Source organism: Trametes versicolor (genome assembly GCF_000271585.1).
Source record: "Trametes versicolor FP-101664 SS1 unplaced genomic scaffold TRAVEscaffold_6, whole genome shotgun sequence".
NCBI lineage: Eukaryota > Fungi > Basidiomycota > Agaricomycetes > Polyporales > Polyporaceae > Trametes > Trametes versicolor.
Genome location: NW_007360326.1, coordinates 1224947 through 1250623, shown reverse-complemented (window position 1 = coordinate 1250623; position 25677 = coordinate 1224947). Strand labels below are relative to the sequence as shown.

Genomic DNA, 25677 nt, shown 5'->3' with positions numbered 1-25677 from the left:
TAATCCTCACAAATCAGGCTGCGCGCCACCCATCATGAGGCGCGAACGCGTAAGCATGCTTTCCTGTACCCGGTACCCATGTACATACACCTCCCGGAGGCTGTGTCCGACGTACATACTCACTGCAACTGAATCCGGCAGTCCAAGTGGTATAAATAGGAGCGCTGGACCAGGGAGAGAGACATAACAGCCTACAGCTCCCCAACGTTCAACGTTAACCAACTCTCAACCACAGCTACTCAACACCACCCACAGAACAGAAGATGTCCAACAACCACCTCGCCACCGTCGACCCTGAGCTTGCCCCGCTCATCGCCGCGCTCCCCGCCATCCCGCCGCCTACTGGACCCATCGACCCTGCGGTTGTGCGCGCACGGATGACCGCTATGTTCTCCGGCGTCGCCAAGAAGAACCTCGCGCCTTACCTCCCTTCAGGTATGTGCCCGTTCTTGTACGCTTACGAGTAGTTTGCTCACTTAATATCAATTCCCAGAGGACGCGTGCCACGTCGCCGAGTACAAGATACCCAACGATGCGGGCGAGTTCGCTATCCGCACCTACCGCCCGGCGGCGGCAGACGACGCGACCTTCCCGGTCTTGCTGGTCGTCCACGGTGGAGGTAATTAATCTACCTTTTACATTCCTTGGTAGAATCCGTTCTAATCCCGTGTTCACTATTAGGATTCATGAACGGCGATCTTGAGATGGAAGACTTCTCTATCAAGATACTTTGCGTCGAGCTCCAAATTGCCGTCGTAAACGTTGACTACAGACTCGCCCCTGAGAACCCCTACCCGGCGGGTCTCAACGACGTCTACGAAGCTCTGAAATGGGTTCGTCTGTATCGTGCACACCCAAAGTCTTTCCCCACTGACCTCATACTTCCATAGACTGCGCGCAACCCGGAGAAGCTGCACGCAGACCTCCGCAAGGGCTTCCTGGTCAGCGGAAAGTCCAGCGGTGGGAACTTCGCGGCCGTCGTCGTCCACCGCGCCAAAGACGACCCGTTCTTCGCGGGCACCCCGCTGACGGGGTACATCCTGCAAATGCCCGCCTTGTGCCACCCGGCTGCCGTCCCAGAGAGGTCCGTTCCCAGACGTCAAGCACAGCCGCGTTGCAATACTGACTTGGCAAACAGCGAGAAGGACAAGTTCGCGTCGATGGAGCAGTGCAAGGACGCGCCGCTCTTCACCCGCGGCGCGATGCTGAACGCGTACGGTATGTGTCTCCAATACTGCGAATACTCAATTTTGCGCTTAACTCTGCACGGCAGCCATTCTGAAGGCTGAGCCCACGAACGTCGAGATCTCCCCGTACCTCTACCCCTCCTTCGCTGGGCTGCCCCCGGCGTACATGCAAGTCTGTGGCCTCGACCCGTGCCGCGACGAGGGGCTGGCGTACGCAGAGAAGCTGAAGGCGAACGGGGTCCCCACCAAGCTGGATGTGTACGTCTTAGTGCTCAGCTCTGTGCTGCTGTCTGCGTGAGACTGACTGGGGTGCAACTCACAGATACCCCGGGGCGCCGCATGCCTTCAATGTCATCTTCGCGCCGACCAAGATCGCGCAGAAGTGGAATGAGGAGTTCAGAGAGGGCGTCCGTTGGCTGCTGGGCCAGGCTGCAGCCGGGTCCAAGGCTTGATGGGCACCTTCAGGTCGCACTGGCTCCTTGAACGAAACTGGGATCTTATTTATGCTGGATGATGAACGATTAGGACTGTAGTGTCTTCGTATGATTGTTGTTGTATGATGTACACTAGTGTTTATATATAAGTTGTATGCGGAACATTGGCGAGGCTTGGTTCGGGACATTCTGGGGCTTAGGTGAGGGGTTGCGACTTACTTGCCAAACTCTCCTTCAACTATAGGGGCCGCCTAACCTTAGCATGCGTACAGACTCGATATGACCGCAGTGGTGGAGGGTATGTACCTAGCACACGATACCACGCGCTACGACCCCTCGACTACTTTCCGCATATCCAACAGCAGTGTACGAGTGTACGAATTTTCACTTATGATCCAGATCGAGCATGGTATAACCCAAGAGATACAACTATCGTACATACAAGCAGCCCTCCGCGCGCTCATTGCCGGAGCGCGTACACAGTCTTGCCGTAGTAGTAGCCCGTGACGGCCGATGTCGCAGTCAGGACGGCAGGCACTGGCCCCTTCGCAGCGCGCGGCGCCGACGACAGAAGCAGGAGCGCGGAGGCACCTAGGTGCAAGGTTGCCATCAGGTTGAGTAGCCGGCATGGCCAGACTGAGCGAGACTTACCGAAGGCCGCCTCCAGACCGTTGGCCGTGCCCTTGCGGATTGCGTCTCCGCTCCAGAGGTACAGCACACCGACGCTGTAGTTGTGCGCGGTGAGTGGACCCATTTCTGTGAGCAATCGTGTTGAGGTCCTACCCAACGCCTGCGACGAGAGAGGGGATGCTGCGCGTGCGCGCGAAGCCGGTGAGGCCGCCTACGATGCACAGAGTGCCCATAACATATGCGGGGTATGCAGACTAGATCGATCGTCTACGTTCAGCGAGTGCGGGGGCGCGTCGGGCAGCACAAGAACTCACCATGGCGGACGCTGAGGACGTGGAAGGGGTGTCGTGGAGGTTGGTGTGAAGGAAGGTGGGCGCGGGAGGTGAGGTCGGCCGAGCGTGTGCGCAACGCTTATTTACCCCGCACGCCGTTAGACGCCCGGTCCTGATCGTAGATCTAGGAAAGACGCGTGAAATCTCCTCATACCGCTTACATCCGGTTCCGTCTCTCCCTCCGCCACACTCGCGGGATCGGAACACGATGGCCGATATTTTGCCAAAGAAAAACGAAGAGTACGGCACGAAGGAGTACTGGTAAGAGTCTTGTATGTTTCTCAGCAAAATGCTGTTGCTGAACTCGACAGGGACCAGCGGTATACACAGTGAGAATATTCACGTCCACCGCGCCGAGCGTTCTCTGGGCGGGCCGCCGCTGCATGCTGCTGACTGAACGCCATCCGGGTATTCGTTTAGGGAGTCCGAGGATGCCTCATTCGACTGGTTCAAGTCATATAGCGACATCGCGGACATCATGCGCGAGCTCATCCCCGAGAAATCGGCAAGGATCCTGATGCTCGGATGCGGCAACTCGACCTTGTCGCAGGATGTACGCAGAGCGTTCAGTTTTATGTTCTGAGCAGATCGGACGTGCTCATGCAGACATAGATGTACGATGACGAGTACAAGAACATTGTGAACACCGATGTCAGTCCGTCGACCATCGTGCCGCTACATTCTGCTCATCGGCACCGGTCGAGCAGTACTCCGGGATCCTCATAGAGAAAATGCGTCACAAGAACGCGCAGGACCGACCAGAGATGGAATGTAATTACCTTATCCTTCTGAACAGTCCTTGATTTCTAACTTTGCTAAGGGCACGAAATGGACATCCGTGACCTAAAATTTGACGACGATACTTTCGACGTAGCTATCGACAAAGGTCCCTGTTCATCAACTTGCACGTTCAAGGACTACGCTTACCACGCGTCATACACTCTAGGGACTATGGACGCTATGATGACTGCGAAAGCAGACGTATGGGTAGGCGACTTTGTGCAGACCCTCCTACTCAATGCCTGACGTCTGACAGGATCCACCGGAAGAGGTCGTGCAGAACTGCAACCGCGAGGTCGACGAAGTCCTCAGGTGCGCACTGGCGGGCATGACACCCTATGGAGACTCAAAACCTGACCGGGTCTCACACAGAGTCCTCCGCAAAGGCGGCATCTTCGTCTACCTCACCTTCGGCCAGCCGCACTTCCGGCGCAGGTACCTCGACCGCCCTGGCACGACACTTGAAATCCGTAAACTGGGCGAGGCCTTCCATTACTACCTGTACATTGTCAGAACATGAATAAAATTAGTGCAAGCCGCAAATGTAGCACTATTCGTGGCAATAGTCTAGCGGCGGTCCTCAGCGAGCGCGCCCGCATGCGATGCTTGGGCGGTGAGCAGCCAGACGACGTCGGTCTTCGTCACCATACCGGTGAGCTTACCGCCTTCGGAGAAGAGGATATGTCGAAGGTTCTGGGGGTCAAGCGTGAATGAGAGGATCTCCGATGTTTGGTCAAAGAGCACGAACCAGTTTCTGGAACATGTTCACGACGAGCTCGAGCGGCACATCCTTCCGCAGCTGCAGCACGGCCTCCTCCAGCAGTGACGACAAATTCAGTACGCTGCTGTCCCCTTCCGCCGCCTGACTCGGTGGCACGAATGTGCACCTACGATCCCCCGCAGGGTTTTCCGCGAATATTGCGTCTAGGCCATTCATCAGGACACAGTCTCACCGCACAAACACTCGCAACGCACCGATAGCAGCCTGCAACTTATCCCTCAGCACAAAGCCCAGCAACTGGTCCCCCTTCACAACCGGGAATCCGCGGAACGCGTGCGTGCGCGCCAGCTCGTCGAGCTCCCCGAGCAGCGCATCGTCGTGCACCACCACGAGGTTCGCCGCGCCCTTCATGACGTGCGCGGCCGTCTGGCCGTCGTCGCGGAACTCGCGCGCGGGCAGCCACGGGTACTGGCGCATCGCGATCCACGTCGAGTAGATGCCGTCCTCACCGAACGCGTCTGCGACCCACTTCGAGACCATGACGGAGATCATGATCGGGAGGACGTGCGAGAGCGCGCCGGTGAGCTCGAAGAGAATGACGACCAGGGATACTGGAACGAGGGTTAGCCAACGCTCGATAAATTGTACGAATATGAACTTACTTGTCATCCTGGTGACGCCGCCGAGCATGGCAGATGCGCCAATGACGGCGTAGAATCCGGGTGATACACACCGCACGGTAGGATCGGGAGGACATGACGCGAATAGCCAGGCTGTAGGGTACGCTCTATGCAATCCCTGCCTGTAAACTAGACATCAGCTATGAGAGCTCTACCCTGAGTGGGATTACACGGACGTAATCAGCCCTACTGCGCGCCCGAGGCTTGCGCCGATGGTAATAGTCGGCAAGAAAATACCGGCGGGAACCTGCACATGTTCATTTTAAGCGGATAGCCTTGTGCTAGCTGTGAGGAACAACGCACCATCATGCCAAAGGTCCAAGCGGTGAAGCCCACCTTGGCTAGGGCAGTGAGAGTGAGGAGAAAGACGTTCGCCCAGATCGCGCTAGGACTGTATACTAGAGTGAGTCCGTGGCCCGCACAACCTATACGACGGGGCACATACTTGCATAGACCGTGGTAGTCGCCCTTGGCCGGGTCGCACTCCTGGAACAGATTCGCAACGAGTTCGGACGACTGCACTCGCATGAACACCATCTATCCAAATCGGTTAGTACGGGATTGTCAGAGAGCCACTCCCCGCTCGCGACGTACCGGATAGCTGACGGCGGCCGTGATGGCCGTGAAGCCAACGACTTCCACGATGGGCCACTCGTGAAGCATGCTATGCCGCCTGTACACCGCAGCGGCGGTGTTTAGCTTAATCAAAAGCGAGCCAAGGAGGCCCTACGGTGACGCTCGTAAGATCGCTGAAGCACATACGATACAACGAGCTTACCCCTACGACGGAGAGGAACACCCAAGGTATCTGCGCGCCATGAGGATTGACCGTCCACTCGAATGCCTAGATAGCACTTACAAGCTCGAAAGCCCGCCAAACGGACCTAGACTCGGTGACTTGGAAGAGCACAAGCTTCGACGTCCCAAAGGGGTCAATGTACTGCAGCGACACAGCAGCAATAACAGACGTGACGAAGCCGCGCCACATCACGTCGCCGTCGTCGAAAAACGCGTCTAGCTCCTCGAGACCGAAGAGCACTCCACCCAAGGGGCTTCCGAATGCGACCGAGACTCCCGCTGCTGCGGCTGCTGCGAGTAGCCTGCGTTTACGCGCTGTGAGGAAGCCGTTATCAACGTCGCGTAGCACATTTCGTACCGCGACATACCTTCGTTGTGCTTGAATTGTGGCAACGCGCGGGAGAGCAAGAACGCCCAACAGCATGCGACGTGGACCAGAGGTCCCTCCTTCCCCAAGGAGAGCCCGGACGCGACGGCAAGTGCGAGTCCTAGAGACTTGATGAGGAGCACCCAGGGACCTAGGAATGCATCCAGGACGTAGCCGCTGAGAATCTACGACGTGGTGAGGAGCGTACAGTCTCCAAGGAACGAACATGACCTACTGCCTTGATCTCAGGAACTGGTCCAGAGTATGGTGAGTGACTGGTATGACGCACAACGCAGTTCAGGACGTACTTCCGGTATGGAACGCACTGCGTGAATAGATCAGTATCGCACACACCTAGCACACTAGCTGCTTGGCGCACTATGGAGCATAGGACTTCACCAGGATGGCCGAACTTCCTGCAAAGGCGATCTGGAAAGCCTGTTATCAGCCCCACGGAGCGCGAAGCGATGTCTCTGCGCACTCACCGAAAGTGCAATATATATAGCAGACTGCAACAGCGACTGGGCGAAGATACTGTTCACGTTGAGGTATTCACTCCAGGACTGCCATTCGCGGCATATCTCTCCGGCTGCCTCCTGGTTAGTATCATCGCGCACGTCAAGAAAAGCGCACTCACGGTCAAGCCCACTACAACACGCAACTTGGTTGTAGAAGAAGCCGTACGTGCACCTCCCTTCCCTCAAGTCGCCCAACCTACACAGCCACATTCACCCCTCCGCACCAAGGCGAACACGCACAAGCAACGACGCACCATCTGACCAGCACGTCCAGCCACGCGCCCACCACGCCCGTCCCCATGCCCGTGAGCACGATCACCACCCACATTCCGACCGAGTCCTGCACGAGCGAAAGCAAGCCGCGCAGGCCGCGCTGCTGGCCCATCACTCGCTTGCGCTCGCGCTCGGCCGCTTCCTCACGCAACCAGTCGATCGTGCTGCCTTCTTCGTAGGCGACAGGCTTTCCGAGCGGTGGTGAAAGCAGGCCAGGCGCGCGAGGCTCACCATGCTCGACGAACTCGTACGCCTCGGCGTCACGAACGTCGGCCTCGAGCGGACTGTCTTTGCCGGTGCTGAACCATGGCAGTTGGGTGTTGGAAGAGCCGTCCCTGGATGTCTTGAGTGAGCCAGTCCGACGCGGTGTGAGATGCCAGAGGTCTAGACCTACCACATTCTTCCCGGAGCTACAAGTCTGTGACGAGAGCCTCAGATCTGGAGGCTATAGTGTGCGTAGCGAGTTATTGCAGTTCACCAGTTTATTTGAGTTGTAAAGTTGAGTACAGCGTTGCGCAAGCCCGAGTGGGCGCAGCAGAGGAGGTGATGGTATGGGAGCAGCATACAACTCCGGGAATCTCGGGATGATGTTCAAGGGCGCCTATTCGCTCGCCGCGGGCAACCAGTGGGCAACCCTGGATCCGGACAACCACCACCTTCCCAGGAAAATAGGGTATTGCGGTATATATGGACATCATCAGGGATGCATAGGATCTATTTGAACAAGCTTCGCTGACATCCGTCGCGCTCAGCTACGGAAATGACACACGAGTCGAACCGGTTCAGCCCAACCTGAGTAGCAGTAGTCCATGTCATTTCGAGTTACGGGTCTGCGCAGCCCCGGAAGGCCCTCTTCGTACAACGACTTCTGTATGGAGCTGGTCATAGGTTCTATGGGAACAATAGTCATAATTTACAGTAAGATATCGTACAGGATCGTAAGATCCACGGGGAACCAACTGCCAAAGGCGTACCGACACAGCGACCAATAGACACACCGCAATGCAGGAAGCGGTCACGGGCACGCGCCTCGGGTTTCATACAAGCCACACGAGGCACCCGTAGCACGTAGCTAAGCCCCCGAAATGGGCCGCGAGGCGTCGAGGAAGGGAGGAAGGCGCGCCACGCCCGACGGCGTGCGCGGGGAGGTGGCAGGCGCTGAGAAAGCCCGAGCTGCGAGATGAACGTTCGAAGCCACGCGCGTCCGCAACTTGGGTTCACGGGCCCATCGACCCCCGTCGCGTCATCATCTGCCCGGGCGGCGGAGGGCGCCCATCGCGCGAATGCGAATGCGGTTGCGATTGAGGCCCTGGCCTTCCCCAGCCGGCGCCGTAACGCTCTACCTCCGTCATCGAGCGTGTGACGGTGACTCGCACAGGCGGCGGAGGTGGCGGGAGGCCTGGACGACGCAGTTTTTTGCTGCCGCGCAGGCGGTTCGCGAAGATGTTGAGCTGGCGCAGGAAGCCCGCGTTCCGATGGACGATTGCGCGGCGCGAGACCACGTATTCGAGGGCCTGGTGCGGGGACATCCCGCGGTGCGCGACGAGGTACGCGCAGACGACAGTGGGCGAGCGCGAGATGCCCATCGCGCAGTGCACCTACAAAAAGGGGAAGAACGCCTGTGGTCAGCGCGCTGCGGAAAGCCACACGGAAACGGCGCGACGTACGAGGACGATGTTGCGCCTATCCTCGAGCGCGGACTTGATGAACGCGGAGGTGACTTCGAGGTGCTGCAGTAGGTCCGCGTACTCGCTGTCCTCAACGGGGATGTGCAGCGTCTTCAGCTTTGTCAGCGTTTTGGGATACTTGGGTCGGTGCTCGATGACCGACACGACGTGCGTGACGCCGATCGCGATGAGCTGCTCCTCGTCCACGGCCGTGTAGAGCCCAGACAGGTACAGTCTGGAGGTGATTTCGGACGGGGTCTGCGCGGCCTCGCGGATCATCGCCGCGCGACGCGACTGGTGCGACTGGTGCGACGGGCGAGCTGCGGCGACCATATGGTGCGCAGCGTTGTTCACGGAGGAGGCAAAGGAGAGCATGGTGGTCCAGGTGGTGGTAGCGGTCCAGGTGGTGGTGGTCGGGACCAGAGGTAGGATCGCGCCCAGAGCGTCGCAAGCGCGGCCTCAAATAGAGAGGGTAGCTGGGTAGCTCTCGAAGAATGCCTCGTGTGGCGACGATCGCCGCTTTGAGTGGGATGCCGTGCACACTGCGCAGCGGTGTGCGGACAGAGGCTGTGTCGAGGCGCGACGGTCAGTGACGACAACCACACACGAACTGGTTCGGCGCAGCTGCACAGAGCCGCACATGTAACGGATGAGCCGATCCAGCGTAAGACGCAGGCGTCTCGAAATGGGCCACTGGGTCGCCCCGCTGTGAGATTTCACATACCTAGGTAAACAGCGCCTTGCTTAGATGCCGGATTCGCTGGGATGGGCTTGATGAGTATTCCAGATGTAGTCGGTGCCAACGGCAGGCGATGCAGCTGAAGGGTTCGAGACGTTTCTCCTGCTGGTCTAGTAGCTCCTAGTAAGTTAGTATGGATGTGCAGGTCGTCCGTTATCCGTGTTCGCGTGGGGCTGAAGGAAAATATCTGTGGTCAACGTGGTTCGTTTGTGACAAACGCAACACCATACGATTCAGGTAGACGAGAAGTATTTAGATCTGGAATACTTGAGCAAAGCTGAGGAGAACTGAGCGTAACTCGGAGGTGCGAGCATGCTCGCGCGCGAAGCTCAAATGCAGTGTATACGCCCGCCCAGGCCCGCCACGTTCAGCCGGTCGGGCATCAATGTATCATGCGAGCAGCGATATCAGCCCACCCTAAACTGCCTGGTCCGTGCGTCGTCCCTTCGGTATAAAGTCCTCCTGCAGAGTTTGTGGTAAGTCATACTTACCTTGATGGCACGGGCCCCTTCATGTACCAGGGTTCGTGGGCCACGGGGGCCTCTCATAGCACGGCGACCTTGTCCTCAGGGGGCCCTCGCGGTTTGTACGGGCTTCGGCTCGTGCACCGTCTCAATATTTCCCTGTCCTGCTTCGGCCCTCGGGCTGGGCAGGCCTTTTTTGTTGCTGGTCCATTGCGCTAACCCTAACCCCATGTTACCTAGCTAGTAACACTAATAGTACCTTCAAGAGAACATAGATAAGCTGGAGGGGAAATACAATCCAGCTTATCGCTCCTTCTCCTAAGATGTTACCCATACTATAGAGGTTCCTTCTATTGGTGTACGACGGTCGTAAGGAAGTGTAGTACATGCGTTCATCACAGTCATTCCAGCTCGTACACCCAGAAAGTGTCACCCCCCAAATTCTACTCACAAAGCACCGCCCACAACCAACACAACACCCAACGACAAAGCGAACAAGAGAACACAAGCCTCCACCCCACGCGCAGCGCCATTCCCAGTAGCCTTCGGGCCCGTCGCGCTTCCGGAACCTGACGCGGCAAGCCCGCCTGGTGGGATGACGGTTGCGGTCGCGATATAGCTGCTCCACGCTGCAATCGTCGCGGAGGGGAACGTGTACGTCGACTGCGTCGTGCCCGAGCCGACGAAGATCCCAAGCTGGCCAGGAATCGCGTCGACCGCGAGCGCGCTGCTCTCGCCGCCGACAACGTTGACGGTCCCGCTCGAGTTGGTGACCAGCCCGGTCTGGTTGTTGCCGAGGATGAACTCGCGGAGCAGGACGAAACCCTACGAACAACACCGATAAGTATGCGGTCACTGGACGATGTGAAGAGGAAGGCCTACTCGGCCGGGGTTCGTGTATGGGACGAGGTGGCCTGCGCCTTCGATGAGGACGTAGGTCCAGTTGCGCTCCTGGTGCACGATGCCGCCGACGTCGCCATTGTCGTCGATCCAGGGAGTCGAGGGCTGCCGAGTGAAGCCTTGGATCCCACCAAAGGTCGTGTTCTGTTTATGTTTCAGTAAATGCATATGGCTGCGACAATCTGATCAGCATGCCTGTATGACCACTATGGATTCTTGGTTAGTGTGAATCTCACAGAGATGAAAGCATTAGCTCACCTTCAGTACCGCGATGCGCAACAAGAGAGTCGTCGTTTCCGGAGTAGAGGATGACCGAAACGTTGTGCGCGGATGCGTTGGCCGCGAGGTCAGTCAAGAACGCCATCGGTCTAGCTTCAGGTCAGTATACGCTGCCTCCCTTATGCTCGAAGTGCTCACTCCACGCCTGGAGCAATACATGTCAGTTCCGTAGACTCCAATGGTACGAGTGATTGATCTCACTGGGATCGTTGCCTTCGAACAGAGGATCCCCCAGGAACGGGTAGAAGATCGAGCCCGTCCAGTTCTTGCTCGTCGGCGCATGCAAAGCTGCGCGTGTCTTCGCGTCTGCACATAGAATTCAGCATGACCCTTCACTGTAGTCCCTTGATGCTCCCACCATTGAAGAAAAACGAGGCATCCATGTTGGCTTCAGGATCCAGCGCGTCAGGAACTTGATAAACCTAACAGCAGCCAGCCTGTCAGAGCCACACACGCAAAGGGACACTCGAATACTCACGTCGAAGCCATTGAAGTTATCGTGCGCAGCGTCTGCGTGAGATAGTGAAATGTCAGTACGCAACGCAGATGCCACGCGCAGTGCAGGCACTCACTCCACGGCGCAGAGAAATTGACTGCATAGTCGATCATCTCGTCATAAATATCACACCCGTACCACGGGTCGATCGTCCCGTTGGCCCTCCCGCTCAAGTCACGCTTCTTCGCTGCTCCGACCGCCACGCTGTCTCGCTGTTCGATCTTGGCAGAGCGCTTCGCGTTGCGGAGCACCTCGCGCGCGCGAAGGCGGGTCTCGTGGCGCGTGCGGGAGTTGAAGCGGGACAGGGAACGGAAAGGCTCCTCGTTGTTGCTGGGCTCGACGAACGTGAGGGTTGGGAAATGCCCGTTTTGTGGGTAGGTGAGATTCAGGTCGTATCCGCAGAGGTGCGTCCTACATGACGTCGAAAAACCTCAGCTAGAGCGACGAAAGAAGGAGAGCGTGATGCGCACTGCTCGCGGAAGAACTCGAATACTGCTGGGTCGTACCCAATGAGCTGTGGGTACGTCTCGATGGTTGTCACCTATAAGCATATGGTCAATACAGAAAAATCTGGCGAGAGACGCGACTGTATTCACAGTAGGCAGCAACTCGAAGACCTCAAAGGAGCCGACGGTACCGTCTCCGATCGCGAACTTCGCAATGTTCACGGGAGGGTCCGTCAAGCCAAAGTACGTCTTCATAATGTATGGCTGTATGGAAAGGTAAGTATGGGGAGGATTATATCGAGCCTGAGATCGTACAATGTATGTCCCTGCGTAACTCTCGCCAGTGACGTAGAGCGGTCGTGTTTTGAGGCTCGGGAAGACCTTCACCAAATTTGACAGGAAGCCCATCTGCGCGGAAGTCAATCCGAGTCCTAATGGCACGCAATATGACATTGCACACGACGTACGAAATCTCTGCCCATCTCGTCCTCATCATGAACTAACCCATTGACGTTAGTCGCCCAGGTCATATCAAGCATGTCACAGATTGCGCGCACCGAATCCTGCCGAGTCTGCTGTCGAGAAGCCCACGCCACTGTATATGGGCGTAAGCTCGAGTACCGCGCAAATGGCGTTATGAGGAAGATACGTACACTGGCTGGTCTACCCAGACGTAGTCCGCAAGCCTGTCCCAGCTGAAGTTGTTCTGCTGTGCACTGAAGTCCGCATTGATATGAATAGGTCCGTTCTACGCCCCGCACAGCCGCGTTAGCCACACCCTGGGGATTCGGCGATCCTGATCACGCCTGATCACGCAGCCGCATACCTCAGACGTCAGACCAATCAGACTTGACGATCCCGGGCTAGGAACGCGTCATATCAGCGATTGATCTCAAGTTAGAGGTGCGCGGGAAGGAGGGAGACTGACCCTCCGTTGAGCCATATCCCCCAAGGCTCACTCGCGCGGTCGTTCGCGCTGGCCGTGAGCGACCCATTTTCCTTCTCGAACGCCCAGAAGAAGAGCGTGTCATTGGGATGCCCTGCTCTGTTCACTGGGATGTTCCCTGCAAAGTTGCGCGGGAGCTCCCAGGTCACATTAGGGAGCGAGCCATTGACCTCAAAGTCTGAGAATGGGTGGGAAACAGTCAGCGAGGATACTCTCAAGGGTGTGAGCGACATACAGCTCTGCCAGACCGGGCTGAAGTCGCCGGAGGGCTTGCCAGGGTAGTCGTGGGGGAACGTGCTGGGAACGTCTCTCGGCGGGTAGGCGGCGTGGACGTCCGCGACGACGAGGGCCAGGAGCACGGCTACACTCGCAAGGCGTGACATGTTGAGCGGGATCGTGGGCCGTGAGGGGAAGCCGGGCCTTGCGGTGGATCGTACTAGGGACGCCTTATATACTGTTCTTGTTCTCGATGTGGCAGTGGGCACGCTCTGGACGGTGCCGTACTATTTCAATATTGATAGATGGATGGGGTTCAGACAGGGTGACTCCAACTTCCAAGCTGACGCGCGCTGTGGATGGCATCGCAGCGGCAGCGATTGTGAGGACAGCGTTACTCGTCTGCTGCGAGGGGCCCGGAGCAGCGGGCAGTAGTAGACCTTGGGAAAATACCACACCTTGCCCATGCGGTGTCTACTCTTCTGCGGCCGGCCGGCGGAGCAGCTCATCAGCGCCCGGACTCACGCGATGTCTTTCGGGCCCTCGGGCTGCGGAGGGATAGGAAGAAGACATTCCAGATATTTGTGGACATCGCGTTGTAGACGGGAGAAGTGCGGGGGTACAATGCGCCACCGTGATGGTCGGTGGAAGAGGTAAGGATGTCCCAGCTAAGATTAGCTGCGGGCCTCGGGCAGTAGACACGTACCAGCACGTGTGCTCAAAGTGAATGGTGCCAGCGCGTAGTGCTGCGTCGAACCTGCCATGCACCTTTCGTAACATGACAATAGCTATATTTTGGAGCTGCGCGCGCATCCCATGCAATTGTGAGCAAGTCCTCAGACGCTAGTGCACGCGCTGACGAGCGTCAGGACCACAGATCTAAGAAGAATCGGAGGTTGTACGTCTGAACGACGTAGGATCGTACCTTCACGACTCGGCATCCAGAATCTCCGGCAGGTGCTCTTTGATATACTCCACTACGGCATCGGGCCCCTTCTCCACTTGCAAGCCAAAGGGGATGTTGAACGTCTTAATGTCGGGCACTACATCCTTGGCAATTATGACGATCTCCTACAGATGCACAGGGGAGATACCCAGTTCGTTAGATGACTCATGCGAATCTGCAATGGCTCGAACGCCACAGACGTACCTGCGCTTGTTCGGCGGTCCACATCGAGGCGGTGAACTGTGCACGAAGTATTGGCTTCGAGATACCCAGGGCCGAATAGAGTCGGCGACGAACCAGCAAGTTGGGCTGCTCTCTTTCTACAGTCGCTCGTACGTCCTCAATTCCTGTTGACATAACGCGTCAGTATCCGCATCACGAGGATCGATGTCACTTTACTGACTTTCGACGTTGGCAACGTGCACGATGGTGAACTTGTCCTTCACGTCCTCGACGACTCGGCCAATCAGCCGCTTCGCACGCTCCGGCGCGGTGTTGACGGTGACGAGCTTGATTGATGTATCGGCCATGGTAGGAGTTTGTGCGGTGGATGCCAGAATGAGCAGTGTCCTGCAGGCGGCGAGCGTGGACTCTGTGGTGGTAGCGCGCGGCGAGTGACTGTTCGCAGCAATTGGGTCGAAATCGGGCAGCCGGAGAACACATGACACGGGCCTGGATATGGTCATCTAGGATGCGCGCGAAGCTTCCTTAGCTTCTAGTCGTGGAATCAACGGGTCATGTCGCGCAATCGCGGGAGGCGTACAAGGATCTTGCACGAGGACGGTGATAGCACCGACAATTACGCTCAGCTGCTTCGCTTATGGAAGGACGGCTCGGGAAACGGAGGGGTGGGCTAGGTGGGGCCATTTTACCGCTAAAAAGGCTTGAATACCTCTATATGATGGATGCAGTGTCCGGCCCATGCTGACGATGGCAAACAGACGAGCGAGAGAGGCATACTGGGATGCCGCAGGTCGACAGTGCACAGATACAGGCGCAGAAGGACACTGATAGATGCGGCTCAGCATCCAGAGACGTACCATACTAAGAGCAGCTATATTGCATGACCTCCATTATCCGTCAAGCAGTCTTGTCCCATCCTCCGGCGAAAGGATCCAATGTCCATGTTTGAGGATCGCCAGCAAGTTATTGGGTCGAGGTGGTTGGATCGTAATGAAAGCGACACCATTCGCCGCGGTCAAATGAAGGCAATTGAGAAATGACATAACCAGGCCAAGATACAGATATGTGGGCGAGTCGTTGGAACTCTGATGCGCGAAGAACTCGAAAATCAAGTCGAGGACGGGACAAGCGCTATAGGCGCCCGCCGCGGGATGGAATTGTCCGGATATGGTGCGTTATGTAATCCAGTGAGCCCGGACCGGGGCTGATTCATGTACATGCAGCTTGTCCGCAGCTCCCATGCACAGTTCACCGGGCCCACTCTCAGCGTCCACCAGACCCTCCTGAATGTCGGTAGTAGGTTCGGAGTACGGCGGATCTAGCTATGGAAGATCGGAACCCCGCCCAGACAAACCCCTCGTCGTCAAATGTCTGTACGAGGAAAGAGGCGGCAAGAAGATATCCTACCCCTCCGCGAGGATATGCTCCTTCGACAATCTGCGCAAACAGGTGCGTTTCATCCGATCGAATCTCCGGCGGAGGCTTGGTTGTATCTTGGTCAAGGAAGCTGCGCTCTGAGTCGGGTGTAAAGGGTGCGCATCTCCTGAAAGGTCCGGCCCTCTGGTGAAGTGCCCACCGGAGCAAGTCCCACGGAACGACTGGAGGTTGCCTCATCGCCAGATCGCCAAATGGTAGACCACTTTGTCTATGTGGTCGATGTGGCCGGTGTGCGCGCGTCGGGTGGTCCTACCTGTGTGGCCGGAGCCCGACGCCGCCTCACTGGTTCACCCTGTACGTCGAGCCCCTCTCTAGGTTTTTCGACGTACAGTTAGCAGTGAACGAATGTGGCAGTGGTTGTAGATCTGCGAAATGTTGACGACTCGGATTATGCATTGCATGTCGCGCACCATCCGGGATACGCTGTTCGCTCAATCGTTGCGCACTCGGTAATCGACCTTTCAGCTGACTTTCTATACAGGTAGAGAAGACGTATCAATTGAACGCTACCCCCTTTACTATTGCATACATCGATGACGACACGGAGACTGTCCCCATTACGAACGAAGCCGACCTGACGGAAGCCATCAACTACTTCAAGGTCGGCGACGATGCCCCCTCTTCATCTGCCGGCTCCATTCTGTCTGGTCGGAGCTTCCGACAGTCCAGGATCACCCTCAAGGTCAACATCCTTGTCGACTATGACGGCATCAGTCTGTCCGACACTGGGTCCCTCGTCAGTCTGGAAGAATACAGAAATAGGAACGGCAGCGGTTTCTCGCTCTCACACTCTTCCATACCCCCGCGGGAGATGGAGGACGATGCTATGACCGTGAGCTCCAAGGATGTTGGCTCCAAGTACGAGGCGTTGCTGGCCAAGGGTTCAAGGACCATCGTCGCGGGCCCAAGTCGAGAACCGCTTATTGACCCCACGGAAAACTGGGAAGTCGCCACGATCTCCAGCGCCCCGCGCACGACCAGCTCGAAGCAGAGCCGAAGCTTTATCTCTCCTGAGAGCGCGCTTGCACGCTATCCCGAGGATCCGTCTTCTGTGTTCGCGCTCCTGAAGATGGAAGAGGAACGGCGCGGTCTATCGCCTGGCCATCTCAACGGCGCATCGACTTTCGAGACAGAACGAGGCGCGAACTGGCTGCGGGAGCAAAGTTCACATCTCACGACCCTAAATGGAGATAATATGTCCATGAGCGAGTTCTCCCTCGAAGACAACTTGTCCCTGGAACTGGAGAAGAACCAACACGGGAACTACCGGTACACGCTCACTGGGAGTAGCGGGTCTGTCGCTTCGCACGGCGCGCGCGACTACGGGATGGACGACAGTTTCAGCGCGGTCGTCAATGACGCATTCGAAAGCGTCGCGGACCCAGCCGAGAAGATGGGAGACAGTCGTCCTACTTCGATGCAGACCACTCAGTTCACCCATCCGAACCGGGTGTCGAACCCGTTCTTGGGTCCAGGCGAGGAACAATCGGTCGCGTCCGACTTCATTCATCCCGACATTCCCCCAGAGGTCCTTTCTTTCCTAAAGCCCGAAGCTCCCCTCGCGCCTCCCTCCCATCCCACGAACTGTTCGAAGTGCGGCGTATGGCTCGACATGATCAAGTACGTATGTTCGACATGTGGCGAGAAGAAACCGCCAGGCCCACAAGAGGCAGAGCCCTGGGGTGATTCCAAGGGCAAGACACGCGCCATCGACATCCAACGGGAGGCATCGTACCCCCCATTCCACAACAACTCGTCGGCCTCCTCGTGGACGATCGTCGGCAGCGGATCCGGAAGCTCCGGGAGTTCGGGCGGCTCCGACCATCCCTCTCGCTCGATGTCAGATAGCACACTCAACTTGAACACCGCGCGGAAGCCGCTCCCTGCAATTCCGCACAGCCATTCAAATGGCATGAACGGACATACACGCCCCACATTACGCGTTCCGGGGATCCACTACCGCGCACCGCAGGGCTACGAGCTCTGCTCGAACTGCGTGCAAGCGTATGGCGTGCAGCACTCACTGGAGTTCAGTTCTACGCCCGGATCGTCTCCGGGGCCGGGGACGTCGCCTGAAGACGCCGAGCGCGCGCTTTCGCGCTGGCGCCGCACTGCGCCTAGCCAGAAGGGCGTGCTGCGCCATGCCTACATCGAGAAGAGCTGGACGCACAACGGATGGGAGGACGTAGGTACGTGTCCGATCGGTGCTGCGGCAGCAGCGCGGTCATGGTTGCGCGGCGCAGCCGCAGTGCATGGATGGTGGGCTGACGCGTCTCGGTCCGCAGAGCAGGGCGGTAATGGAAGCTGTCGGTGCTCGACGTGCAACACCGTGATTACGAGCCACCGGTACAAATGCGCCTCGTGCGACGACTTCAACCTGTGTCGGGCCTGCTACAGGTATGTCTGGGCGGTTGTTGTGGATGCGCAGCGGCGGGCTGACGCATTTATACTGCTGAACAGGCAGGTCTATGAGGTCCACCCCGCACACGCATTCCTGCAAGTTCCAGACCAGCGTAGCAGCTCGTCGTCAAGTTCAGGGATGATTGACCAGACACACGCGATCTCGCTCGAAGAGCCATGTAGGAGCTGCTTCTACCTCGAGGTCAATGGCCGTTGCTGAAACATGCTTGTCTTTAGCATTAACGCATGTAGGCGTGCATTGTGCACAGTGAGTCTCGTCTTCCTTTGCCCGCTACTTGAAGTTTAATTGTGTCCGCAGTTGCATGCAGGAGATCGTCGGAGCGCGTTTCCACTGCGCGCAGTGCGAGAACATCGACATCTGCCAAAATTGCGACGCGGCCGGCCTGCCAGGCAACCTCGACTCTCCAGATGGCGGTCACATATCCTCACATATCATGATCAAGGTGAGGATTCCCATCGCCCTGCACCTCGGCCCTGGAGGCTCAACATGCACACGCGTAGATTCCCCACCCCATCCCGACAGCGGATCTCCAGTCAACGAGCCAGATGGCAATCAAGTTGTGGATGGGCAGGGATGCCGCGCACGTCCAGGCGGCTAGCCCGAACGGCCATGCACGGCGCAACTCCCTCGGCTCCGCGTACTCACATACTGTGCTCGGGTCCGGCGCGCGGGTCGACGCGACCACAGTCGCCGCCGAGCATGGAATCGCATGCGACGGGTGCGCACAGGTGCGTCTCCATACATCGTCCGATGTGCTTCCTCGCCGACGCCCGCCTTCCATGTGACTGCGCAGCCCATTGTGGGGGTGCGCTACCAGTGCGCGAATTGTTCATCGTACCCGAAGTCGATCAGCCTGGTATGTGGCTTTTTCCTTGTGCAGGCCTCGGGGCCGAAGACGCTCATTCGGGGTCTCCAGTGCGAACGATGTGAAGCACGATCGTATGCTCTGCACGATCCATGGCATGTATTCTTCAAGCTCCCACGACCCGTCGACCGGCCGCTTGTTCTGCAACCCCCGCTACCTCGATTGTGAGAACACATTTTGAATTGTTGGCTGCTGCCTCTGCTAACACTCATTAGATATAAGACCCCTGCAGGACCGGCTGGCGGGGTATTCAACCTCGTAGATCCTAAGGGTAAGCACCCAATATCATATCTGCTGACCAGATGCTAATGGAACTGCGAACAGGATACCTTTTCAACCTCACGCATCAGTTCGCGGTGTGCGACCGCTGCATGTCGCACATCCGCGGCGAGTGGTTCCACTGCGCATACTGCCCGAAGGACCTGTGCGACAGCTGCGCCGAGGTCGACACGCACGACCCGACGCACCTCTTCGTCGCATTCAAGTCGAACGTGAACATGCAGATTTTCCGGTACGCCTCCCGCTCTCCGCTTTGTGTGTTGCGCGCTGACCTTGGTGATGCAAGCAGGAGATTCATGAACGAGGAGGACCCGTCGCGGAGCCCGCCCCTCATCCCCTTCCCGGTGTACAGCTCGTAGTCTTGCCCCGCCGTGTCTTGTGTTCCTGCTGTCACGCTATGTATCTCTTCACGTCGGCCGTCCCATTCTTGTATCAGTTTACACGCCTTACGGCATTGTTGTTGTACAATCGAGCGTCCGTCCGAACGCGTAAATTATACGCTACTACAAGTCGGGATTGAGGTCGAGGTCGAGATCGAAGAACGGCTGCTGCTGTGGCGGCCGGAAGTCTGGTCGGTAAGGGTTCGCTGCAATGTGCGCCGGAAGCTCGACTTGTGGTGAAACCGTCGGCGCTTTTTTCCAAAGGGAAAGCAAAGACCAGTGTTATCAGAGGGCGCATGAAACATCAGAGCAACGGGCGAGGGACGTACGTTTTCCGACGGAGTGCGTCTCCCCGAGGATTCCGAGGGGCGCCTCATCGCTCATATGTCCGCGCCGCATCTTCTCCTCGTTCGGGAAGGGCGGGAAGAACAGTGGCGGCGGGGGCTGGCCGGGTGCGAGGTCGGGCATGTTCGGCGGCGCGGACGTGAACGCGGACAGGCTCTGCGCGTACGCAAGGAGCTCGGGGTAGGGTATCGCCGCTGCGGGGAGTATTCACCCATGAGCACTCGCGCACATCTCAGAGTAATAACCAAAGCACTGAGAGTGACTCTCGCTAAGAATCGACTCCCACAAAGAACAATGCTCCCTGGATATCCCGAGAGTACAGCCGACAGCCATATATCGCAGACGCGTTCGTGTGGCTCATCCTATGGTACGTGTCCTGCAGTTGGACTCGTTATGTGGGCTTGATAAAAGCCGTTGATTATACTTACTATCTGAACGCGGTCGTCCGAGGTCCAACAAAGCCTGCCGGGTTGGCCGGGGGCAGCTCCTCGCGGTGGAGAAGACCTTGTGGTCCACGCGCGCAACGCGGCGCGCCACATGTGCTGGAGGGCGCGCGCGACGAGCGCGAAGAACGTAACTTTGCATCCGCGGGGCAGAGCACTTAGTCTTCGTCCTCGATGAGCGTGATACAATACATCGTGATGGCGGCAACATAGCGCGTCGCGCGACCTGATCATATGGCTCCTCGGCATAGTGACTCTCACTGTTACCACTCACTGTCACTGGGAGTCATTGGTCTCAATGAGAGTCACTCTCACAGATCTGGTATATACTCTACATTTTACCCGAAGCCGAGAACGCGCAACGCACCTGCTTTTGCCTCATCGATAGCCTTAATCCGCTCTTCGCCCTCGCGCACGATCGCGTCGAGCTCCCGCCGGCCCTCATCCAACGCGCGCACGGTGTCGCGCCAGCGCCGGTCGAGGTCGAGCACCTCATCCTTAAGCTGCTCTATCCGCCGTTGCTTCACCTGATGCGCGCGCGCGAGCTGTATCGCGGCTGCAAGCTGAGCATCGACCAATAGAAGGTCGCCGACTGACGGCGGTGGCGGCGGGCGGCTTTGCGGGGGCCCGAGCGACTGGAAGAAGGTGTGCGAGAGTGTTTGGAGGCGAGCGAGCGGCTCAAGGAGGATCTCGGACATGGAGGCGGAGGGCCCTGCTGGGCCAGAGGGGTAGCCGTTCATGGGGCCGTGCTGCGATGCGTAGAGCTGGGAGGGGCCGCCGAGTGTTGATTGAGAGAATGTGGGTTGGGTGGATTGTGTTAGTGGTTGGGACGAAGATCCTGTATATGATGAGTACGACATTTTGTGTCTTGCTGAGACAGGTTCCAAGGCAGGTAGGAGGGAGGGCAGGACCGTGAGCGTTTGAACGAGAAAGCGGACTCGGTTCGAGGGCCACCTTGTCCTTTCAGATCAGATCTTATCTTATCTCTAAAGTACCGCTGGCTGCCGGTGGCGGGTCGAACTTCTCATCTTAACCACACACCACCACTTTCCTGCGTCTGAGCTGGCAAATCGTTCTGGTACTATGCGGCCTACGACGAGTGTGCATAGGCATAAATACCGATGCATGGAAAGCATCCGGCAAGCACCTACGAACGAAGCGTGTGCATGCAAGTGCTACGCTCTTCTCTTTCTAGAGTCTGTACCGACCCACAAAGGCCTCAAGCTCCCGTGCTATGCCGCGCGGCGTAGGTACGACGCATCCATATGTCGGAATAACTGTCCCGGTCAGAGGCGTACGCTCTGGGCCTATGCAACACGACCTACTTCGGGCGCCGCTAGGGCGACATGCACCTTCCTCAAATGTGTGTGTTATTGTCCTGTACCATGCTCATCCATGGAAGACACCTCGCCCGCACATCTTCCGGAGACCCTGTCAGGGCCATGGCAAGGGCTCATGATGCTCATCCGGTGCGTGCGCCTCGCCTGTCAGCCACCATGTGCCCTCCCGCGCCACTACTTTCCACGAGGTGGATGCAAGTCAGGTTCCTGGATTGACGCTTGCGCCGAGCTCGGCGGTCGATTCGGGCACCTGCCATTTCTACTGCCTTGGACGACTTGGCGACTTCCTCCTCCGAACTCAGGAGACAATAGGCGTGTCATCTATCTTCGTCACTGCCGAATGTTACTTGCAGCCCGAAGGTGAGTCGTGCTTACACCAACACGCGCGTACTTCTCCAAGACTCAAGCCATGCAACAATATTAATTGTTGGGGCTTGTTTGGGACAATGTCTGCTGGAGTCCCGTACGAAGAGCGGCGGGACTGCGAGAGGCTGTCTCCGATCGGGTCTAACCCGTCTCGTCCACTCCAAGTCCGTCTATCCCGCCGGCAGGCTGCAGGCCCTTCGCTCGCATCACGCTTGCCGAAATTCCGCTCCGCCTTTCGATGCTCCGAATTCTATATCTTCATAGAGTCATCCTCCTGCCGCCGGAACTCTGCAGCGAATCCATTATCCGGCATAGGCACCCTGCGAGCGGTAAGGCCGCATGCCCGAACGGAAGCGTCGGGCAGAATGCATGCCAACACAATTGCGCAGAAGCACCAGCCCATCTCGTCGTCAAGCAAGCCTATTGTTAATGAACAGCTACGGCGCGCGAGCCTCCGAATAGCCTACAGGGATCGATACACGCGCGCACCGCTCGCCGCTGGATGGGAGGATATGCGATGTCAGCCCGCGCCATCAACTGAGGCTGGCTCGCGAAGCACACTTTGATCAGGCGCTCGCACTAATCCTCGTTTGCATATATACCCCCGCATCATACAGCTCTTCTAGCACATCCGCTTAACCCCCCTCTTCATCGAGATCCACCACCATGCCTGGGTTCGTGTACACCGCTGTGCTGGCGGTCGTCCTCCCGCTCGTCCTCGCCCAGGTGCCTCCGACCCCGAGCAGCTGGCCACATGACTACCCAGGCAAGCCGTCCGGAGACTTCAGTCCCGAATGGCAGAGCTGTAGGCAGTCTTTCATGATGTGTTGTGTAGGGGTGCTGATGCTGTCGACGTTTAGATTTTGAGGTCAAGGATACTCTTCCTAATGTCACCTTCCCTCTGGCCCACAGCTTCGCGGGGAATGTCGCGGTCAACCGACCAGGCCACCCTAACAACACGCTGTTCTTCTGGGCCCTCGAGAAAGAGAACGGCTCCCTGACTGTCGGCGCTGACGACCGCAGCGACGTTCCGTGGGGCATATGGCTGAACGGAGGGTAGGTTCATCCATGTGCTTCTTAAGTGCGGGTTGCTAACGCAACGCGCATTCGCAGACCGGGATCTTCGAGTCTCCTTGGTTTCCTATACGAGGTACGCGCTTTTCTACATGTGTGTGCTCTCGGCAGGCTCACGCAGGTCGTGATATCAGAATGGACCTTTGCGCATGCAACCAGACGGTTCGATTCAAGAGAATAAGTTCAGCTGGGATGGGCTCGCAGACTACGTCTGGATCGACCAGCCCGTGTAAGTTTTCTGATAATCACAGGCATGCCTCTCGTGCTTACTCGCCCGCAGTGGTACCGGCTGGTCTACGACCGACTCCGACGGATACGGTTCGTCACACGATCACTCAGCCTCGCTTCCGTATTGAATCACATCTTACAGTGCATGACGAGGATGAAATGGGACGCGACTTCGTGAGTGCCATGGGCGTATTCATATCACGGCGGATGTTGACATGTGAGGGGCATAGATGGGCTTTTTGGAAAATCTCGTCAAGGTGTTCCCCAGTCTCAAGAAACGACCGCTCTACTTGACGGGCGAAAGTTATTCCGGAACTTACATCGTGCGTAACTTCCTGATGCATGCGGTTCTTCGCCACTAAACCACATCGGAATTGCAGCCGTACATCATGAAGACCTACTTCGGTCTTACCGATCCGCCCGTCAATATCGCTAAGTTCGCGATCGGCGACGGTACGATAGGCTCGGAGGCTGTGTTCGAGATCCTCCCAACTGTGAGTACATCGCGCGTGCAAGTTTGACCCGCACTGACGTTGGCATGCAGGTAAACACTTTGGAAACGTACCCGCAACTCATCGGGTACGACCCGGAGGTCTTCGAGTGGTTCCGGGAACAGTAAGCGCGCTGCCCCCTACCCCCCAGTATGCAGTGCTGACATTCGATCAGGGAGCACCTTTGCGGCTACGACCTGAACCTCACGTACCCCCAAGACGGACACTTCCCTACACTGCAGCTCATCGAGCCGTCCAACCCCACGCGCACCATCGAATACGCGAGAGCTAACAGCAAGCCGTTCATGAAGGCGCTCACACGGCTCGCGCTTGGGAAGTCAGCGCACAGCGTGCGCGCAATCGAGGAACGCGCCAGGCTGCCCCGCGCGGAGACTATCGCGGAGCTCGTCGCTCCGCTGCAGCGCCGCGCGGAGGAGCATACGGGCAACCAGAAGCGCGATCTCAGCTTGCGCGCGAACGGCACGATCGACCCGTGGTATGGGTGCTTCCTGTTCGATGAGATGGTGGAGTACACGATCAACTACACTGCTCCTTGGAGTAGGTCTTGTATGCTCTCCTGTTCCGCATTCTCCGCTTACGTGCACCCATCCAGGCTCCCATGCGGACATTAATACCTGGCAAGGCTTTGACGTGAGTTGTACTACGTTGCATCTGAAAAAGACGCCTTAAACTGATACGTTTCTCCGCTACCAGGTGTACCAGGTAACAGACGCACTGTCACCCGAGTCTCCCATTGACGGTTCTGGCTTCCTAAATGGTGAATAGTCTTGGATTATGTCTGACCCACATGCAGTTTCTGAACATACCTGGCAGACCCGAGGACACGTGCAGCGCTGCATGCCCCTACGAGCAAGAACTGGGCCGGCGGCATCATCTACCCCTTCCTCGGAGACCCCGTGAATGGGATTGATCCTAGTACGTTCTTGTGTAGAGTTTTTCTAGGCACGCATTCTGACCGCGGCATTTACAGGCGTTGAGTAAGCATTCATGCGATTGAGGGATATACGCTTTCTCATACTCACATTCAACAGGCCTATGGCTTTCCTGACGGACCTTGCAACAAACGCATCGGCACACGGCATTCCCGTAGTGTTGTACTCGGGCAACGAAGATTCGCTCGTCGCCCACCGCGGTACAGAAGGTGCGTTCCTTCTTTTTATCGCTGCGATACCTGAGGCTGACACGCTGCACGTAGTGGTTATCCAGGTATGTTCAATGAGATCTCGTCTATCCAACTTTGCCTGATGACGGAGCAGAATACGACCTTCGGTGGTATACAAGGTTTCACGCGGAAGCCGTCCACGCCGTGGTTCGACGACGACGGCAAGCAAGCTGGAATCGTTCACCAGGAGCGAAACTGGACCTACATTCTCGTTGAAGACGTCGGCCACCTCGTCGCGTACAACTCCCCCACTCGGGTCAGTGCTTAACGTCTCGCGTCTTGCGTCCCGCGTTTCCCCGCGTTTCTCACTGCCTCTCCCTGCAGGGCTTCACCCTCCTCCGCGAGTTTATCCTCGGCAACAACCAAACCGGGCTCGTCACGTCCGGCGCCAACGGCGCGATACGCGTGGACGGCGGCGAGCTCCTCTCGCTTGCGGTCGACGCCCTGCGCGCCACGGACGCGGTGTTCGTCGGCTCGGTCACGACGCAGTCAACGTTCCTGTACCCCGCAGCGACGGTCGACGCGTGGAACAACTACATCGCCACCGCGACTGCGACCGTCCTCGCGATCGTCCCGTCGAGCGTCGCGGCCGCGGCCGAGCAGAACGGGGCTGGGCCCCTGCGCGCGGCTGGGGCATGGTGTGCAGCCTTGGGGGCGTCGTTTGTTGTATCTTTATTGATGTTCGCATGAGCGCGGGTTGGCTTGTTAGATGTTTTCTGTTGCTTTATAGGGCCGTTTGGTTGCTTGTACATTAACGAGAAGTACGCCTCATCGCGTCAACCTATAGTACATTGCTCGCACGTTGCGCGGGTCGCACGTCCA

The 25677-nt window shown here is 57.6% G+C and overlaps 11 protein-coding genes across 11 annotated transcripts; 5 read left to right on the top strand and 6 right to left on the bottom strand.

Annotated features, from left to right (window-relative positions):
* Positions 1-507: 507 nt before the first annotated feature.
* Positions 508-1639, top strand: TRAVEDRAFT_123240 (uncharacterized protein; the record flags this gene model as incomplete). The annotated part of the gene is made up of 6 exons (XM_008040552.1): positions 508-619; positions 682-833; positions 891-1088; positions 1143-1224; positions 1274-1445; positions 1510-1639. Coding segments are annotated over 6 exons (846 nt in total), but the record flags the coding sequence as incomplete, so codon positions are not given.
* A 371-nt stretch (positions 1640-2010) lies between these two features.
* On the bottom strand, positions 2011-2599 carry TRAVEDRAFT_29086 (uncharacterized protein). Its single transcript, XM_008039996.1, has 4 exons — positions 2566-2599; positions 2405-2505; positions 2273-2346; positions 2011-2212 (listed from the first exon to the last, which is right to left on the bottom strand). The coding sequence occupies exons 1-4, from the start codon at positions 2566-2568 to the stop codon at positions 2082-2084; spliced, it is 309 nt and encodes a 102-aa protein (XP_008038187.1). The 5' UTR covers positions 2569-2599; the 3' UTR covers positions 2011-2081.
* A 192-nt stretch (positions 2600-2791) lies between these two features.
* Positions 2792-3883, top strand: TRAVEDRAFT_123734 (S-adenosyl-L-methionine-dependent methyltransferase; the record flags this gene model as incomplete). The annotated part of the gene is made up of 9 exons (XM_008040551.1): positions 2792-2844; positions 2895-2912; positions 3004-3136; positions 3196-3234; positions 3291-3354; positions 3404-3469; positions 3530-3570; positions 3620-3675; positions 3736-3883. The coding sequence occupies 9 exons, from the start codon at positions 2792-2794 to the stop codon at positions 3881-3883; spliced, it is 618 nt and encodes a 205-aa protein (XP_008038742.1).
* Positions 3884-3930: 47 nt separating this feature from the next.
* TRAVEDRAFT_58724 (uncharacterized protein) lies at positions 3931-7258 on the bottom strand (the record flags this gene model as incomplete). The annotated part of the gene is made up of 18 exons (XM_008040550.1): positions 7115-7258; positions 6702-7055; positions 6567-6643; positions 6415-6518; positions 6309-6358; positions 6238-6254; positions 6165-6181; positions 5931-6114; positions 5624-5877; positions 5543-5572; positions 5359-5490; positions 5210-5301; positions 5068-5155; positions 4941-5011; positions 4747-4886; positions 4339-4695; positions 4112-4287; positions 3931-4056 (listed from the first exon to the last, which is right to left on the bottom strand). Exons 1-18 carry the CDS (start codon positions 7117-7119, stop codon positions 3931-3933), a joined length of 2274 nt encoding a protein of 757 aa, XP_008038741.1. The 5' UTR covers positions 7120-7258.
* A 679-nt stretch (positions 7259-7937) lies between these two features.
* On the bottom strand, positions 7938-8666 carry TRAVEDRAFT_124864 (phosphatases II; the record flags this gene model as incomplete). Its single annotated transcript, XM_008040549.1, has 2 exons — positions 7938-8318; positions 8388-8666. The coding sequence occupies 2 exons, from the start codon at positions 8664-8666 to the stop codon at positions 7938-7940; spliced, it is 660 nt and encodes a 219-aa protein (XP_008038740.1).
* Positions 8667-9608: 942 nt separating this feature from the next.
* TRAVEDRAFT_124118 (uncharacterized protein) lies at positions 9609-9809 on the top strand (the record flags this gene model as incomplete). The annotated part of the gene is made up of 1 exon (XM_008040548.1): positions 9609-9809. A coding segment is annotated over one exon (201 nt), but the record flags the coding sequence as incomplete, so codon positions are not given.
* A 113-nt stretch (positions 9810-9922) lies between these two features.
* On the bottom strand, positions 9923-13061 carry TRAVEDRAFT_148659 (alpha/beta-hydrolase). The gene is made up of 18 exons (XM_008040547.1): positions 12893-13061; positions 12640-12835; positions 12538-12574; positions 12365-12459; positions 12269-12306; positions 12179-12210; positions 12027-12119; positions 11862-11975; positions 11736-11806; positions 11342-11676; positions 11248-11279; positions 11128-11191; positions 10971-11075; positions 10908-10914; positions 10749-10858; positions 10686-10696; positions 10473-10634; positions 9923-10415 (listed from the first exon to the last, which is right to left on the bottom strand). The coding sequence occupies exons 1-18, from the start codon at positions 13038-13040 to the stop codon at positions 10038-10040; spliced, it is 2028 nt and encodes a 675-aa protein (XP_008038738.1). The 5' UTR covers positions 13041-13061; the 3' UTR covers positions 9923-10037.
* A 739-nt stretch (positions 13062-13800) lies between these two features.
* TRAVEDRAFT_123437 (uncharacterized protein) lies at positions 13801-14349 on the bottom strand (the record flags this gene model as incomplete). The annotated part of the gene is made up of 4 exons (XM_008040546.1): positions 13801-13944; positions 14024-14059; positions 14117-14166; positions 14223-14349. The coding sequence occupies 4 exons, from the start codon at positions 14347-14349 to the stop codon at positions 13801-13803; spliced, it is 357 nt and encodes a 118-aa protein (XP_008038737.1).
* Positions 14350-15255: 906 nt separating this feature from the next.
* On the top strand, positions 15256-19364 carry TRAVEDRAFT_168029 (uncharacterized protein; the record flags this gene model as incomplete). The annotated part of the gene is made up of 12 exons (XM_008040545.1): positions 15256-15451; positions 15921-17628; positions 17725-17836; positions 17900-18018; positions 18077-18107; positions 18159-18303; positions 18362-18589; positions 18655-18717; positions 18778-18890; positions 18942-18997; positions 19051-19237; positions 19292-19364. The coding sequence occupies exons 1-12, from the start codon at positions 15290-15292 to the stop codon at positions 19362-19364; spliced, it is 2997 nt and encodes a 998-aa protein (XP_008038736.1). The 5' UTR covers positions 15256-15289.
* A 144-nt stretch (positions 19365-19508) lies between these two features.
* On the bottom strand, positions 19509-20871 carry TRAVEDRAFT_124337 (uncharacterized protein; the record flags this gene model as incomplete). Its single annotated transcript, XM_008040544.1, has 3 exons — positions 19509-19636; positions 19715-19924; positions 20541-20871. 3 exons carry the CDS (start codon positions 20869-20871, stop codon positions 19509-19511), a joined length of 669 nt encoding a protein of 222 aa, XP_008038735.1.
* A 1654-nt stretch (positions 20872-22525) lies between these two features.
* Positions 22526-25670, top strand: TRAVEDRAFT_29080 (alpha/beta-hydrolase). The gene is made up of 18 exons (XM_008039995.1): positions 22526-22684; positions 22740-22935; positions 22993-23029; positions 23088-23182; positions 23234-23271; positions 23324-23355; positions 23412-23504; positions 23562-23675; positions 23726-23796; positions 23848-24230; positions 24286-24323; positions 24387-24450; positions 24507-24608; positions 24664-24670; positions 24725-24834; positions 24889-24899; positions 24950-25111; positions 25180-25670. The coding sequence occupies exons 1-18, from the start codon at positions 22546-22548 to the stop codon at positions 25543-25545; spliced, it is 2058 nt and encodes a 685-aa protein (XP_008038186.1). The 5' UTR covers positions 22526-22545; the 3' UTR covers positions 25546-25670.
* Positions 25671-25677: the final 7 nt, after the last annotated feature.

Bases quoted from the DNA above. Each gene is read 5' to 3' on its own strand.
- TRAVEDRAFT_148659 (XM_008040547.1), bottom strand. From the start codon at position 13,040: ATGTCACGCCTTGCGAGTGTAGCCGTGCTCCTGGCCCTCGTCGTCGCG. The intron at 12,836-12,892 runs GTATGTCGCTCA...ACCCATTCTCAG, and splicing joins CAGCCCGGTCTGGCAGAGCT to ACTTTGAGGTCAATGGCTCG. The intron at 12,307-12,364 runs GTACGTATCTTC...GCCCATATACAG, and splicing joins GTCTGGGTAGACCAGCCAGT to TGGCGTGGGCTTCTCGACAG.
- TRAVEDRAFT_29086 (XM_008039996.1), bottom strand. The intron at 2,347-2,404 runs GTAGGACCTCAA...GCACAACTACAG, and splicing joins TCTCTCGTCGCAGGCGTTGG to CGTCGGTGTGCTGTACCTCT. The intron at 2,213-2,272 runs GTAAGTCTCGCT...CCTTGCACCTAG, and splicing joins CGGTCTGGAGGCGGCCTTCG to GTGCCTCCGCGCTCCTGCTT.
- TRAVEDRAFT_29080 (XM_008039995.1), top strand. From the start codon at position 22,546: ATGCCTGGGTTCGTGTACACCGCTGTGCTGGCGGTCGTCCTCCCGCTC. The intron at 23,272-23,323 runs GTTCGTCACACG...CACATCTTACAG, and splicing joins GACCGACTCCGACGGATACG to TGCATGACGAGGATGAAATG. The intron at 23,505-23,561 runs GTGCGTAACTTC...TCGGAATTGCAG, and splicing joins GTTATTCCGGAACTTACATC to CCGTACATCATGAAGACCTA.